Below are 16,488 nucleotides of genomic sequence, written 5' to 3' on the forward strand. Positions count from 1 at the left end.
TTGCAGGACAGCTCAGACACAGGGTGCCCCTTGCTCTCTGCTCTATCTGTAGATAACCCCGGCTGCAGCAGAAGCTGATGATGGTTCAGGACAGCTCTGGGGTGGGAAAGTTCGTCCATCCCTTGGCAGTGCTGGGAAGCACAGGGGAGGAAGGTTCAGCCCCAGGGTTAGCTGGAGGGCTCTGTCTTAGCTGGACCCGGCTGCAGGTGGCAAGGGATACAGGCTGCAAAATGTGGGCAGGAAGAGATGGGCTTTTCCAAAACATCTGCACTGAGGTGGCTGTTCAATCTGTACGTCCAACTCAAAGGTGCCAGGCAGAGGAGAGCCCCTTACCCCTCTGGAAACAGGAGGGGAAAGGACTTCTCTGAGCAGGGCAGTTAGCAATGTACCAGAGAAATTATGTCTTCAGACCAGGAGGTGAGAGCACAACTGACTGCTGGAGATGACTAAGAGTCATGGGAATGTGGAGGGAGCACTTGGTTTTGGCCAGGAGGATCACTGGAGAGCATAAGGGAGTCCAGAGAGAAGGAAAGGTAGAGTTTGGCTGGAGAAGATTTCCTCTCAGCAGTTTTTCCTGGCAGAGTGTGGGGAAGAAGAACATGAAGGAGAGGCAGTGTGGTGTGCTGGGGGGCTCCTTCCCAGAGATGGGGAGCTGGCACGTGGCTGAGCCACAGTAGATGTCTGGCTGATTATTCTTTCCTCCTTTTAAGCCAAAGGGGCTTTTTAAAGGATGTTTGTTTCCCTCCTTCTTCTTTTTAATTTTTTTTCTTTTTCCAGGAACGAATGCCAGCTCAGAGAGAACTGACTCACCAGTGTGAACAAGTATTAAACCAGACAGGTTTAATACAGAGAAGGGAAACAATATCTCAGCCTCTTTGAGAAGGCCCCCTGCAGAGCATCTCTGATGGCAGCAGTCCACAGGTGACAAGTCATAGCCTGGGCACACAGCTCCCCAAGCTGGCCTGGGCCCTCCTGGGGATGCTGAGTGGGACAAGCTTCCTGCTGGGGCTCCTGACCCATTGCTGCAATCTCCACAGTTTCTCTCATTGCTCTGAACTATTAAACTTACATGGAAAAATCCACAGCTTCATGCTGTCCCCCATGTCCTTCAGCCCAGCACTGTTTTGTCTGGCATCTCCCACATCCCTACCCTGATCTGAAGTCAGACCCAGCGATGTTCCCAAGAAGCACATCAAGCCCTTGTTTGGAGCCTAAACATCAGGCAATGGGGATACACATGGGAACTATTCCCAGAGTCCTTCCCCCTGCACACGTCCTCCCAGTGCAACAAAACCCACAACCTGGTCAGTGACCAGAGAGATGGGGCAGATCCTGCCCTGTTCACGACCCTTTTTCCTTACCATGTCCCTGGCTCAGCTGTTGCCTTGCTGTGCTTCTCTCTGCCTGGCTCCCAGCTTGGCTTTTGCTCAGCACTGGGGTCATGCACAGAGTATTAACATGCTTAGCCTTCACCCACGACATGGTTAAGCTGTATTCCCAACCCCATCTGAGAGAGAGGAACTAGAACCAGGCAGAAAAAAAAAAAAAAAAAAAAAAAAAAGGAAGAGTTGGAACTTTGCAAAAAGAAAAACAACTTTATTTTTTTAAACTCTTTCTTTAAAAATGTATTTGCAAAAGTTTACAGCATAAAAATAATATCTCATGGCTATAGATGTGACATATTACAAATCCTACAAATACATCTGTAAACCTAGGAAAATGTTAACTCTTTGGTACCTTAGTCTGAACTCTGCTTTTAACTCTGCCTTCAGGATGGTTTCTGACAGACAGTAAGGAGGCAGGTGCTGCTTCTGTTCAGAGATGCTGCAGAGTCATAGCATGATTCCAGCAAGCCAGGACAGCAGGAGTGGGAGAGGGCAGAGGGCACACTCTGGGCAGGTTTTGCAGTCCTGGTGTAAACCATGAAGGAAGAATGGATGGGAGAGATGGGATGCTGCAGGCCTCCCAGCACAACTTACCTTCCCTGCCTCTTCCCACCCCTGCAAGAGTCATCTCTCAAAAATGCTGCTGGAGCTACACTGGAGCAGCTCACCTGCCTTTTCAAAAATCAAACTGGATCCATCTTGGCATGTCCCAGAGACTCCAGCCCTTTGGCTGAAGCATGGGAATTATGCCTGGAGCCCAACTATCCATGTGCTGGCCAAGGCAACGTGATTTTTTAACAATATCTGGTCTGCCCTGGGCGAGTCTTGCAGACAGCACAGTGTCTCCACCACTACAGTCAGTTCTGACTTCTCAGAATCCAGGCAGGGTTGGGGTCTGCTGTGGGAAAGACTGTGCCTGACCCAAGAGCTGCCCAGCACCCTATGAAGACTTCCAGCTGCCACCCAGGGCAAAGGCTACCAAAAAGAGAGCTGCCAAGAGGCAACTTTCATGCTCTCAAAGTGGGAGCACAGCTTGGCAGCCCAAAGCTCTCCTGTCCACATGGGACATCCTGGGGGTGGACTGGCCACAATGATCCTGGGATCTGAGCTACACACTGAGCCTGAATGGAGCCTTCCTCACCCCTGAGCATCGGAGCATGGGGTTGGCCTCCTCAGTGCATTAGCTGACATCCCATTTCAGAAAAATCCCCCAGAGGGGGGGACAGCCTGTGAAATCCCCTTCTCCAGATCTGCCCAGCTTTACACAGGCCCAACTTCCCCACAGCCAGACCCTAACCCACTGCCCAGTACCCTGTAGCCCAGCCCAGAGCCCTGGCTGGGAAGAAGGGGCAGAGCCATTTCTCACTTCTGGCTGACTTCCCCCTGGCTGCACATCTGCACAGCACTTCTGCCTCCAGTCCCCGTGGGACACTGCCACGGTCCCCTTGGCAGGTGAGCAGAGACAATTTAATTACAAATAAAGTCCACTGTGCTCTAGATTTCTTCACACGACACAAACACTAAAGGTGACACTCTCACTTAAAAAAAAAACAAACCACTAACACACTCAAACCGAGAAGGACAAAAGGATTAAAACCTGTGTGCACATCAGTCTGAGAAACAACTTCAGTGTGGAAAGAGACACCAGAGTGTCACGTCAGTTTCTGGGATACACTTAGGTACCTATGAAATAGTGTCTGGCAGTAGGATTATGCATATACTGGTGATGATAGCAATGTAACATCTGTAGAGTAAAATATAGTTACAAATAAAAGATATTGCACCAGAGATGGGCTCAAGCTGCGGTATGTGTCCCTTCTGGGGGGGCTCAGTTTGGGTCCACCTCTAAACACAAAACCACAACCCAAACAAAAATACTGATTGTTTGGGACTAAAAACCCAGAGGGAGCTGTTCCCTTCAGTCTCACTGGAGAAATTATGGCTCCAAATTTAAGGGGCCCAGAGCAACTGACCATTTCTCCTGGTCCTCATGCTCTGGACCACTCAGGAACTGGATTGTTGGCAGCAGGGAGAGAGGGAGCAGGGGCTGGAGCTGGTTTCCCAAGGGAAAAAGGCTTGTCTGGGGGCTGCTGTAAGCTTCAGCCCTGCCAAGCCCTCTCTTTGAGCTTAGCTGCAGGGATACTCAGCAAAACTTGTTGGCTTTGCCCAGCTGTCTGCCAGGCCCTGGCTGAGAAAATCTACCCACTGCAGTGGGTGTGCATGCCCTTGTTAAATGGGATGGGAAGAGCTGAGGAAGGAAAAGAAAGTACCACAAAGTGCAAGATTTGGTCTTTACAGTCACAGGGCCAAAACCAAATATTTGGTCTCATCTCCCTGCAGTGGGGAATGGTACCATCATACAAAGACTCTGGTGTACCTACTTTAAGAAGGAAGAGGGAGGTGGGGTTAGCACCCTGTCAGGAGCCAGAACAGGTTTTTATACAAAGAATAATTGCAATAGATCTACAAATGGGACAAAATGCAGTAGGCATCCAAGTCTAGCTAATGTCTAGCTAATACAACAAGATACCTGAATTCCCCCAGCAGGGAGAAGAAACAGGGCTCCTCTTTTAGCACAATGGAAATTATATGATATGGAGAAATTAGTAATTTAATTAGTAATTAATCTGTACAAGATGGAGTTTAGTACAGGATTTGTGAAGTTAATAAGCAAATGGCCAAAAGGATGGTGAGGATGAGTTAATTGATGGGAAAATCTTTTGGCTGGATGGAGGCAGTAAAAAGTAGCTCTCCAGGGTTTCACTTGATGCTAGAAGTTTTTAATATTTTTATTAGTCAGTCCAGCCCTAAAATAACAGTTTTTTAAACAAAATGTGCTGATGATCCAATGTCTGGAACAGCAGGGAGTATCTTGGTTAGAAATGCTGGAAAAGCAGAAAGACGTAGGTGCTTAGATTGGTCAGAGGATGACTCCAAACTACCAGTATGTTGTGGCTGGGAAAAGGCCAACATTATCCAAAGCTACCCCAGGCAAGCCAAATCCAGAACAGACCAGAACTGTTAATGCCCTATGCAAGGTCTAGATTTGACCCTACCTGGAGTATTTGGTACTTCTGGTCAGCTTTGGTAGAGAAGGACATACTAAAAATGGAGCTGGTGCAGACAGGGGTTATTAGGATGATCTGAGGTGCCATCCTATGGGCTCAAGTTGCAGTGGCATGGATCCTACCAAGCACCTTACATGTTAGAAAAATAAAGTGGTCTGAGCCCAAAGATCTCATGAGTTACTGCTTCTCCACACAGCCAGGATAATTTCATTAGCTGTGGCCACAGAAGATGGCTCTTTCATTACAAGCAGGAGGAACAGAGCATGGAAAAACAGTTGTCATTCACAGTGTGTTTCCTATGGATGGTGGGGAATCTGAACCACATGGGCTGAAAATACACTCCATCCGCTGCCAATAAAAGTGCTATTTCTTATGTTCACATTATACCAAGGACATCAGCCCACAAAACATCCTCTGCTCTTTCAGCTGGAAGAACGGCAGCATTAAAACCACTTAAAACAGAAGCTGCTTTTTTCTGGGGGTTTCTGGCAGAAGTTTCATATTTTAAAAAAATAAAAATAAAAAATTCTCAGTGGCTCTGAGGGGTCAGAAACCTAGCAAGATGCTGATTTAATTTTTTAATTTGTAAACCTGCCTGTGTGCTTTTTGTAGGATGCACAGAGAGATGTGCATAAGGAGGGAAACAAAGGGGTTAATGGGGGGGTGGGCATGCAGCAAAGATACTCTGTGCAAGATGAAATTTCCCCTTTCAGAAAAAAAACCTGCTAGTTTCTATGGTGTCAGAGCTATAGCTTTTGGGGTCTAGCTTTCATCTCTGCAGAAGCGGGGCTTGCCACTGATTTCAAAAGCATGGTGCTCCTCCTGCTCTGAGTCCCCTCATTCAGGTGGCAGCTGAGAGCACAAAAAGTCCCTGACCTGCCTGTGAGAAGCAAGGAAGGAGGCAAGAAGCAGGAGGAAGGTCTCTGCCCTTTTATTCCTCAGAACACTTCCCAAGAAAATTGAAACCTCCCCAGATTCTCTTGCTTTGCTTGGTTCCCCATGACACTTCTTCATCCATGGCCATGGCAGCCTGCAAGTGGCTGTGCCTGGTCCCTAGAAAGCAGCAGGGTGTAAGATAGAGTTCATCTGTGACCAAACAGCTTCCCAGCCCCTCTCCCTCTCTCTCTTTTGAGATGTCCCTGAGTTGGTGTTCTGGCATCCTTATTGCTCCCCATAGCCTTGCTATGACTCAGGAGGGACCGGTGAGACCCTGAGAAAGGTGTCAGGGTGAAGAGTCTATCAAAAGGGAGCCCTTGCTTCCCAAAGATAAGGCACAAAGATTTTGCAGCTGGCAGGGTTATACGATTTCCCAGCAGATTAGCTGGGTTTAGTGGCAGTAGATTAATGAATAGCCATATTGCTTCCTTATACTGGCCCTGGCTTGTGGATTAATATATTTGTTCCCTTTAAATCTTCAATGGAGAATAATTAGCTTAGTGTCGACACAGATGACACAAACAACACTGGACTGCCCTCTTTGCTATTACAACAGTCATTGTGAGAGCAGTTTGAGTTCCTGGCCTGCCCCTGGGGCACAAAAATGTTCAGGGTGTGACAGCCTCTCTAGGTGGGTGCAGAGCTGTGCCCCAGAGCCATGGGTACCTGTAGTGCTTGTGATGCTCTATCCACCGTAGAAGAGGTGTCAGGAATGGAAAATGGTGATCTCTGAGACACTGACTGCTCTCTCCAGGACTTGGCTGTGCTTGGAGGAGAAACTACCCAATGTACTCTTGATCTCCAGCACCTGAAGATTGGTGTAGCAGGTTCTCTACACACTCCAAGCAAATCATCTGTTCTGGTGGCATTTCACAGCAGCACAGTGTGGCTGGTGCTGTGACCATCAGAGAAGTGCTGGTGCAGAGGAGATGAAACTCACTGCCACGGAGGGGGAAGAGGCTGGAGTATCATCTTAGCAATGCAGAAAGTGGTGTCTCTTGTGGAGATCCAGTCCATGCCTTCCACTTGAAAAGAAGATGTTGGTCTGTGAGATATCTCCTTCCTGCAGTGGTCTGGTCACCAAGAAGGATGTGGCAGTGATCTGGAAGGCTGCTGGCACTGAGCCACCTCTTTGTAAGGGGAAAGGGAATGGCAATGGGGAAAAGTCTAATTCCCCACCCAGCACTGGGAGATGGGAGGGAAGGAGGAATGCTGGGACAGGTGGGGATGTCCCAAGGTACAGGTGCAAAGCATGGGCCTCTGCTGTGCCTGGGTCAGAGATGCAGAGAGTTAGCCCAGAGTTAGCCCAGCTCTGACTACAGGAAACTTTCCTCCACCTCTTGGTGCCCTGTGGTCAGCTCCTGGCAGCCCAGCTGTGGGTCAGATTCCTGCTCCTCATCCTGGCGAAGGCCCAAGGGGCTGTCACAGGATATTGTAGATGATGTGTTGGCCTCATTCAGTGTAGAGCTGAAGGGAGACAAGGAAGAGAGAAAAATGAGTGCCTTGTCCCAAGTCTCCTGGTGAGAGAGGATTCCCAAGAGCTGAGAAGTGTGTCAGTTTCCTGCTCCTTTGTGCCCTGTGTTCCCTCTAAGTGGAGTCTCTTGTCCCCATCTGCACCTGCTGATGTATAGGGACATGACATGACACCATGTCTTAGCTCACATCCCAGCTCCTCTGGTTCATCTCCTCTGCCTCTCTCTGTAGTGAAAGGACAAGGGGAAATGGTTTAAAACTTGAAGAGGGGAGATTTAGATTAGACATTTGGAAGAAATTGTTTCCTGTGGGAGTGGTGAGACACTGGAATGGGTTGCCCAAGGAAGTTGTGGCAGCCCTATCCCTAAAATTCTTCAAGTCCAGGTTGTATGGGGCCTTGGGCAATCTGGTTTACTGGAAGGTGTCCCTGCCCATGCAGGGGGGTTGGAACCAGATGATCTTTAAGGTCCCTTCCAACCCAAACCATTCTATGATTCTATGAATCTATGATCTTCATCCCTGCAGGCTCACACAAGGTTGCAGCACCTCAGATGGGGACGATATTTCCCTCCTTCCCTCCTGCTGAACCCAACCCACTCTGGTGTCTCCCATAGCAGAACATCCCCATTTCACCTTGAGGCCCCCATTTTCAGATTAGGACAGTCAGGGGAAGGGACAATATTCAGAAGTGATGTTTTCACCTGGCCCGGCTGATGGAGGCCTCCTGAGGGAGATCACAGATTGCCTCAGGTTTGGGGTCAGGAAGAGGGATGATATAATCATTCTCGCCCCCGTTCTGGTGCACGGCTGTGTAGAGGATGCTGCTGGGGGGGGAGCTGGGGTTGAGCCTGGCGTTGTTCAGCCCAGGGATTGTGGGTCTTGTGCGGACAACAGCGGGGTGGTCACTCTTCATGAACTCTTCATCCACCTGCTGGTACCTCTGCTCTCGCAGGGCAGGTCAACAAAGAAATGGGAAAGGTCTCATGAGTGGAGAAAAGGCACTTGTGTTATATTTGCTTTTCCTGCCTGCTAGACTTTTTCTAGAGGTGCTGGCATCTTCTAGCTGGGTTCAGTTACCCTGACTCCACCAAAGACACCAATGAACATTTTGCTGAGATGTAGGTCAGGGGCACAACTTCACAGCTCCAAATATCAAACAGTCAGAGGCAGGCTTTTGATCTCCTGCCAGTTCTGATTTCTGCGATTGCTGAGATACCATCTGCCTGTTGGTGATGCCAATTGTCTCAGCAATGTCCCCAGGATGCCCAAACCATGTTATTTGGCTGTGCAAACTAATGCAGCCTTAGTCACAGCAAAATTCTCTGGCACAGCAGCACTAATCACTGGTCTCCAAACCCTGACTGAGGGCCCTAACCATTGCAGCATCCCCCACAAAGCACAGACCCTCTGCTGTCCCTCCAGCACAGGGTCCTTTGAGCACACCTTTCTGTAGCAGTCCACCAAGAGGTTTCCCATGAGCACCACCAGCTGTGAGAAGGATGGTCTGATCTCAAACTTCTCCTCCCAGCATTTCTGCATGATATCATAGCTAAGAGGAAAGAGAGAGCACTGCTGAGTTAGTGTGGGGGGAACAGAGGCAGAAAAGCTTCTGTAGGACAGGCCCAGGGCAAACTTACATTTCATCAGAGGCATGGGTGGGTTTGGACATCCGATAGCCACGTTTGATGGCATTGTAGAACTGTTCATTCATGGGCAGCTCAGGGTATGGAGTCCCTCCTGGATGTAAAGGGAGAACAGGGGAATCAGGCTGGTGAATTCCCTGCCATCCACATGCCAGCATGCATTTCACACCAAGGTTTCCTTTTTTCTTTACCTTTCCTGTTTCATTTCACTTCCAAATGGCAATGTCAGCATGGGAAAGAAGGAGACAGGAGATGAAGTCCTGCTCTGACTAGTGAGGCTGGGACTTGGGGATTAGAAATGGATTTCTATTGTCTCTGGGAAGGGATCCTGCCCATGTGCTATCAGAATTACAAACACGACTGTGATCTTCAGGGCACTTACCTAGAGTGAATATCTCCCAAAGGAGAATCCCAAAGGACCAAACATCACTCAGGGTAGTGTAGAGGTTGTTGAAGATGCTCTCTGGAGCCATCCACTTAAGGGGCAAGAAGGTCTGAGATGAAAAAAATGGAACAAGAAGAGTCAGCTCTATCTACATGACCACACCACATGAGTCCACTACAACATGACCAAAGTCCAGACCTATCTGGACTTTGGAAACTGAGACCAGGCTGGAGAGAGCTATAGGATGACTGAAAAAGAGACAAAAGATACATCCAGCTTTTTCCTGCTCCTACTCCCTCAGAGTGATACACAAAAATGAGCCTCATTTTACCAGCATGTGTGCATCACTGGCTGTGCTGTTCCTGGGATTTACTTGCACAATGACTACCAAAATAGTCTCCAGGAAAGATTGCAAAGGGGCCCAGTTTCATTTCCTGTTTTGGAAGGAAAAGCAGATATGCCAAGGGCAGACTGAAAAACTCCAGCTCTTCTGTAGGAGGGTCTCCTTGCCCAGACACTGAGTCCTGGTCCTCCATCCCATACAAATGGGGGAAAAACAGAAGAGAAATGAATAGAGGGACTAAGGTTGGAGGGGCCTGATTCCACTCTCAGCTCCTCCAGCCTCAGTTTCTCTGGGAATTACATGGCTTCTGGGAATTACATGGCCTATTTTGCTGGGGGCTGCACATTCCTAAAACTCCAGGGCTGGAGTGGAAATGCTGTTGTTGAAGTCACAGTGGAGGTTCTGGGGAAGCTCAGTTACAGCCTTGTCCTCTCCTGCCTCGAAAGTTTGGAGACATCTTTCTGGAAAGTAGCTGCTTGCAGGATAACACTTCCTCTTACCCTGTGGTCTGGTGGTTAGGACTGATGTCTGTGAACCTGTTCCCAGGGTGGCCACTCACTCACAGCACCACTGCCAAGTGCCTAACCCCGTGCTCCTCCTGCCTGCAGCTCAGGACTGGACTCATTGCCGTGCAGGGAGGGGATGTGGCACTGCTGCCAGTGATGGGCTGGACAGGGGCCAACCCTCAGTTTTGCTGCCACTGCCCAGGTTCTTCTGTAAGAGCCTGGAGACATGGGCACGCAATTCTGCTTCTCCACAGGTACAGGATGGTTGGCATTGACACCACCTCCTGCCCTGTCACCACCCCTGGGCACAGTGATGAGCAGGGGGAGCATGTAGGGTGCCAGGCCCAGAGCCCTTGGAAGAAGGGGCTTGCATGGCTCCTGGTACTCACACTGCCTTTGGAGATGTAGTTGGAATCCCTCATGATGTCCCTTGCCAGGCCAAAGTCACAGATCTTCACCAGCTTCCCCTCACAGATGAGGACGTTCCTGGCAGCCAAGTCACGATGCACGCACTGCAGGGGGAGGCAGGGCACTGTCACTTCAAGTGGCCACAAGACAGCCCAAGGAAGCAGCCCTGTCCACCACTAGCTTATTTGCAGGGACAGGAGTCACCTCACGTAATTTAGGGCACCTTCTCCACCTCTAGAGACAGCCATGGCCCAAAGCCACTCACAGAGCTACCACATTTTGGCTGACCAAGCAAGGGGGTTGGTGGGCTAGCCAGGAGGGGATGTCTCCAGCTCTGGTGGACAATCCAACCCAGCAGTCTAAAGACATCAGTTACACCAGCCTAGCTTGTGCCTCCTGTTTTTCCAGCATTTGGGAATTTTTCCATATAGGCAGCCATGAGGTTTGCTCAAGACCTTGCCAGACACTACTAGTGAGCATGGTGACATTACCCCACTGTCAAGCATGATTGTGGGAAGCTGCAGGAAGCTGCAAGCTCCTCTTCTGTGCTCCATGGGGAGCACTGACCATGCATTTTTGGGGATGAGATTGGTTGGCTGGGGGCAGAGAGCCAGGAATTTCTCTCTGCACGTCACTGATGTCATCCCTACCCTGTCTCTTAGCCCTTCCCTGTGTGATGTTTCACACAGTCAAACTATATTACTGCCTGCCCTGGGCTAAGCCAGACTTTAGGAAATCACAGAACATGGCCCTCTGTGGTGGCTTAATTTCCAATGAACAAGCACTTCTGATGAGGCCTTGAGGGCTCAGAGCATGTGGTGCAATAGAGGTGTCTGTAGAGAGCAGTAGCTCTGCTGTGGAGTGCCTCAAGCACAGGGAGGTTAACACTGTTTGGTCATCCCAGTAAACTGGGATGAGATAACACCACAGCTGTGCTGCACATGGCCTGGGAGAAGCTCAGCATCAGGGAATTTGAGATCTGAAGCTTGATCTAAGCCAGGCGTAGCTCTCACGTGCAAATATAGTCATGCTGATCCTCAGGGCTGTGTTTGAAAAGAGAAGTGGTCAGCAGCTCTTCAGCTGCATGGCCACTTCTCCCATGAGGAGGTTGGCATGGACAGAGGGATGTGTTCTGTGACAGTGAGCAGAAGCTGACCACAGGACACAGCAGAGAATTGCTGCCCTGCACTGCTGCAGGCATCATGGACCAGCTGCATACGTACATTTTTGGAAGCCAGAAACTCCATCCCATTGGCCACCTGGAAGCTGAAGCCCACCAAGTCCATGTAGCTGAGGAGTGGAGACTCATTTATCAGTGTCACCCGGTCTGTTCTTTCAGGAGCTGGAGGACAAGCAGAGGTGGATATTTGCATTATTCAGCACATTTGTGGGCTGCCCAGCAGTAGAAGGACCTGCTGAGGATTGCTCTGCCTCCAGCAGCAAAAGGACAGAAGCTCCCATCACAAGGGCATCTGCCACCACTGCAGGACTGGTAAAGGTGACTTTTGCAATATGGACCACCTGTCTCTGCAAGCAAAGCATCCAGTGCCCAAAGCTCAAGCACCTCTCCCTCCCACTGTGGCTGAGTTGGTACCTGCTGGGGAGTAGCTGTCCAGCTCATAGGGAGTGCCATAGTTAGAGGACTCAATGTCAGCATATTTGACTTCACCCTTCATGTCAGACATGGGCACATAATCCAAGGAGTCATCCTTGCTCATGTCCATGTAGCCTCCATCACTCTCGACAGACAAGGAGAGGTGACTGTGGGAGGAAGCAAAGAGGCTGCTCAGATCCAGAGGAGATTTGTGGGACTGCAGTTCCTGAGCCCTTAACCCCAGCACTGAAATGTCCCACACAGCAGGGAAAGAAGCCCTGAATCATGCATGCAAAGAAGTGCAAACAGCACTGGGGACCTCCTTCCACCACCTAACATCTCAGGTGTCCTCAGTGCCAAGTTTAAACAGCCCTGCCATATTCTCCTGTCTTCTTCCTGAAGACTTCTCCTGCTCACCTTGGCTGGCTCAGCACTTGAGCTTGGGAGACTGTGCTGAATGCTTAGGAGGATCTCAGCTCCCTTCAAGCAGCAAGTGCATGGCATAGCTTGTGCTGATGTCCTAACACTGCTCTGTTTTACTACTGTTTTGATGTGCTGGAAGGAAATGCTGCTTCCTAAGGTCCCATGGGACAGTTTCTCTGCACTGAAGTGCCTCCATCCCTTACAGCTGGCAGACAGATGAAGGATTGTTTCCCTTGTAGCACCTCTTGTGCAACTGCACCCCTTCTAGAACTTCTCCTGCAGACTCAGTAGCAATGCCACCTGCCCTGAAAATGCAGAGCTGAAGTCTTCAAGGATTAAGACATGCTAAGAAACCCTTCATCTCTGCATTCAATGCTAGCTATTGTTATGCCAATAAAGTTAAGGATGCCAGGGAATAGCTGGCATGTGTGCTACCAAACTCAGCCTTTGAGACACAGACTGAGACACACAGATTGCCTCTGGTAACTCCCTGTCTGCCAGGATCTGTCTGGAGGTGGCTGGTTGGCACATGGGCCAGTCTTACAAGGGAACAGAGTGCCCAGCTGTGTCCCAGTGCCAGGCTGGTATTTATTTTATTGATCAGGAGGAAACGCAGGCATCCTTCCCGGCGGTACCATCCTCCCTCATTGACGGGGGCTAGAATGGGATAAGCACCAGGCAGGAGTAGAGTGCTGCTTCTCAGGTACCTCTGCACATGGTCCTCCTTGGGGGTGTTCCCATAGAGCTCTGCCTCCCTGCGGGCCTTGTCCCCGTAGGACTGCAGGAAGCTGTGCTTGTTGCGGTGCAGGTAATCCACCAGGTCCCCGTAGCGGCAGTACTCGGTGATGATATAGATGGGTCCTGGTGGGAGACAGCACCCTCCATCAGCCCAGGCCTGCTTGCTCCCCAGGGAAGCAAATTTCATCCCAAGGGGATGTCACCAGATTGCAGGACACCTAGGCAGGGCCAAGGGAGAAAGCCACCTTTCTGATATGGAGTGCTTTTGGAATTGGAAATCTGTGTTTGGAAAGGGAGGTGGGGCTTAACAGACACCTCTCCTCTCTTTCAATCAGGTTGGAAAAAGAAAGGCTTTCAGAGCTCCACAAGGCTTTCCTAAGGAAAAGGTGAATCATTCTGAACCAGAAAACTGGAGTTATTCTCTCTGAGGACAGTTCTCCTCAGCACAGCCCAGGGCAGCAGGAAGAGGAAATAAAGTGACCAAATCTCAGATACCTCCTTTGGTGCAGGCCCCCAGCAAGTTGACAATGTTGAGATGAGGTCCCAGGTGGCTCATGATCTTCAGCTCAGACATGAGGGCTTGCTTCTCGCTGCTCCGGGCAGTGGCTGTTGGGGAGAAGTTGGTGTGAGCAGCAGGGCAAGGAGCAGAGTTTCATGGGCACTGTTTACCTTGCAGTTTTTGGATAGGGGAAAGGGATGGTGTGGAGGCAACTCACACTTGAGCATTTTGACTGCCACTTTCATGGTGGACTGTGAATGGCTCAGCCCATGGGCTGTTGCCTCCACCACACGTCCAAAGGCACCAGAGCCAAGAGTGCGTCCTGCAAAGAAACAGTGAGAAGACAAGGTTGGCAATGATCCTTGGGGAGAGGTGAGGAGAGGAGCTTGGAAAAGACAAGTTCCCTGTCTGAAACCACACCAGCCTTTCTGCTGTCATCCTGGTGGGCACAGAGATGGTTGTGAGCTATGATGTTTGTGGCTGGAGCTGATTTCCACCTGGCTGGGAAGGGAAGGAGCTGACAGCTGCAAGAAAGGATAACCAGGAATAACCCAGTGGTTCATGCCAAAGAGGGCAGCTGGCTTCCCACCATGGTCCCAGATGGTCCTGCTGTCCCAGGACCACATTGTATCTCCAGGGAGTTACGTCTCTTTTGGAAATCCTAAAGCCAAACCTATCACCCCCAGACAATCAGGACCCCAGGGGTTCATCAGTAGGATCTGCAGAACTTTTACCTAACACCAGCTTGTCCCTGGGTACTTCCCAGCTGGAGTCATAAGGGAGCTGCATGGGATCCACATAGATGTACTCATGGCCATCAGAGCTGACTGACTCAATCACCTTCCAGCGGATTTCATAGCGAGGTTTCTGGAAAAAGCAGCAAAGGGAAGAGAGTGAACTGAGAGGCTCAGGGCAAGAGAGGGCATGGGGGATGTGGAAGGGCTTTGTTAGGGAGTCTTTTGTCCCTGAAGCCATTTTCTCATTCCCCACCCAGCCTACAGATTCCAGGGGCATGCAGAGGCTGAAGGAAGCTCATAGCCAGCCCTTGGCACAGGTGGAACATTGTCAAGCCAATGCCAGCAGAGGCTTTGCTCCTCCCAACCACCCTAACACAGGGGAGCAACCGTGGCAGCCTGGGAACAGTCTCTTACCTTCTGCCACAGGACGATCAGGATGATCAGGGAGATGACAGTGAGGACCAGCAAGGCCAGGATGATGGAGATGATGACCACCTTGAACGGCAAGGCTACAACAATAACAGGGACAGCATTCAGTCTCCTCCACCTCTGCATGGCCTGAGCACACTGGGGAAAGGAGGGGACAGCATCGCAGAGGGGTCCCCGAACCCTTTTTCCCTCCTCTAACCTTGTCCCCCTCCTGGTACACACCTCCTCGACAGACAACAACCCTGAGCTCTCCTCTGGGTGGGAGCAGACCTGCCCAGCACCTGCTGGGCCAGCACCCCAGGGACGATGGGCAATGGGTTGTTACAGCCTGCTGAAGGGCTCCTTGGGAGAGGTTTGACCATGGGAGGGTGCAAGGAGTCAGGGGGTTTTGAAGGGAGCAGTGATGGCAGCTCCACGCCTGGCTTTAGAGCATCCTTCCTCATATTTAGGATGTGCAGCACACGGATGTTTGAGTCCGTGGCACCATCTAGTGACCCACAGGCTAATAACAAGACACCAGGGACCTGCTCAGGAACTCTCATCTTGACTCTCTGGAGGGATGACCCCACCAGTGGTGGGAAGAGGGTGTCAGTGGCCAGTGGACATAAAGGCTCCAGATTCCTCCTGGAGCAGCTTTTTCCGATCAAACCAAAGGAGGCTTCATACCCAGGTTTCCTGCCCTGGAGCCCTGGAGCCATCAGAGGAGAGTCCTGGCACCCAGCACCTCCAAGATGGAGCCACAGAGAGAAAAATCCAGCTCCCCACCACTGCCTCAAACACTTCCCCCAGCACTCACTGTGTGGGACCAGAGTGATGTCCTGGGAGTTGATGCCCAAGAAGTTTTGCACCGTGCACCTCAGGAGCAGGGGCTCGTCCACCCTGTGGAGCTGCAGGGTGCTGTTCACCCGGAACACCCTCCTCTCCTCCTGGTACGTGGCGTTGGTCTGCAGACTGATCTCTGCAGACTCGTTCCCCAGCAGCCGGGTGGGCTGCCCCTTGGTGCTGCACCTGGGCCAGGAGAGGAGAAAGGCACTTGAGGGGCTGCTGGGACCACGTGCCACCACGGGATGTCTGGGCACATGGACCAGCAGAATGCAGTAAAAAAAAAGTCTGTTATCCTAATAATTAATTAATTAAAATCTATTATTATAATTAATTATAATAATATGATATGAATATGTTATTATAAAAAGTTAATGAATTAAAACATAATAGAATGATTAATTATAATAATATATTATGAATATATTATTGTAAATAATGTCATAAAATTATGAAATGATATATTGTATGTTACATAATATATACTGTTATATATTATTATATTATATATTATATTTTATTTTGTATAATAATATTATAAAATAACATTCTAATTATAAATATTAATTATATGATTGTAATAATTTATAATAATTAAAATGCTATATAATTAATATAATTTATACTTTATTAAACAAACAATTAATTCTAATAATTAATCAATTCTAATAAATTAATTCTAGTAGATGCTGTCCAGACATTCCCAGGGGCTCCCTCACTCTACTCACCATTTGATGTCACTACAAGTAGACCAGCTGATCTCTGGCTGGGGCATGCCTTCAGCAGAGCACGTTACAATCTGCTCCCCACTGCTGGCACTGCTGTTCTCCTTGAGATCCACCACTTTGGCTGGCACTAAAACCAAGAGGCAATGATGGGAGTCAATCCTGCTTCCTGACTGCAGGATGGAAGCAGAACATGATTGCACTGTACCCCTAACACGGCCAGGGGAGGAGGAGGTAGTGAGGTAGGACTCATCACAACAATTGTGCTTTATTTTTGAAACCTAACAGCAAATCCAGAATGGTTTGAGGGGGTCATGAAGAAGATCTGTCCACATTTAGGTTGCTTAGAGAACAGATTTGAGCACAGGGGAGAG

General features: G+C 49.7%; 1 protein-coding gene across 3 annotated transcripts in view; it reads right to left on the minus strand.

Moving 5' to 3' along the window:
- Positions 1 to 1,575: 1,575 nt before the first annotated feature.
- Positions 1,576 to 16,488, minus strand: part of PDGFRB (platelet derived growth factor receptor beta) — a 30,962-nt gene continuing 16,049 nt past the window's right edge. For all 3 annotated transcript variants that reach the window (XM_071758345.1, XM_071758343.1, XM_071758344.1), the window contains 15 exons: positions 16,118 to 16,244; positions 15,364 to 15,575; positions 14,553 to 14,647; positions 14,136 to 14,268; positions 13,619 to 13,723; positions 13,398 to 13,508; positions 12,872 to 13,025; positions 11,742 to 11,908; positions 11,371 to 11,489; positions 10,129 to 10,251; positions 8,888 to 8,999; positions 8,500 to 8,599; positions 8,306 to 8,411; positions 7,564 to 7,802; positions 1,576 to 6,856 (listed from right to left, as the gene is read on the minus strand). In XM_071758345.1, the coding sequence (XP_071614446.1) occupies positions 6,706 to 6,856; positions 7,564 to 7,802; positions 8,306 to 8,411; positions 8,500 to 8,599; positions 8,888 to 8,999; positions 10,129 to 10,251; positions 11,371 to 11,489; positions 11,742 to 11,908; positions 12,872 to 13,025; positions 13,398 to 13,508; positions 13,619 to 13,723; positions 14,136 to 14,268; positions 14,553 to 14,647; positions 15,364 to 15,575; positions 16,118 to 16,244 (2,054 nt within the window). In that variant the 3' untranslated portion in view covers positions 1,576 to 6,705. The remainder of the gene's footprint in view (positions 6,857 to 7,563; positions 7,803 to 8,305; positions 8,412 to 8,499; positions 8,600 to 8,887; positions 9,000 to 10,128; positions 10,252 to 11,370; positions 11,490 to 11,741; positions 11,909 to 12,871; positions 13,026 to 13,397; positions 13,509 to 13,618; positions 13,724 to 14,135; positions 14,269 to 14,552; positions 14,648 to 15,363; positions 15,576 to 16,117; positions 16,245 to 16,488) is intronic.

This window comes from Heliangelus exortis, chromosome 15, assembly GCF_036169615.1.
Source record: "Heliangelus exortis chromosome 15, bHelExo1.hap1, whole genome shotgun sequence".
NCBI lineage: Eukaryota > Metazoa > Chordata > Aves > Apodiformes > Trochilidae > Heliangelus > Heliangelus exortis.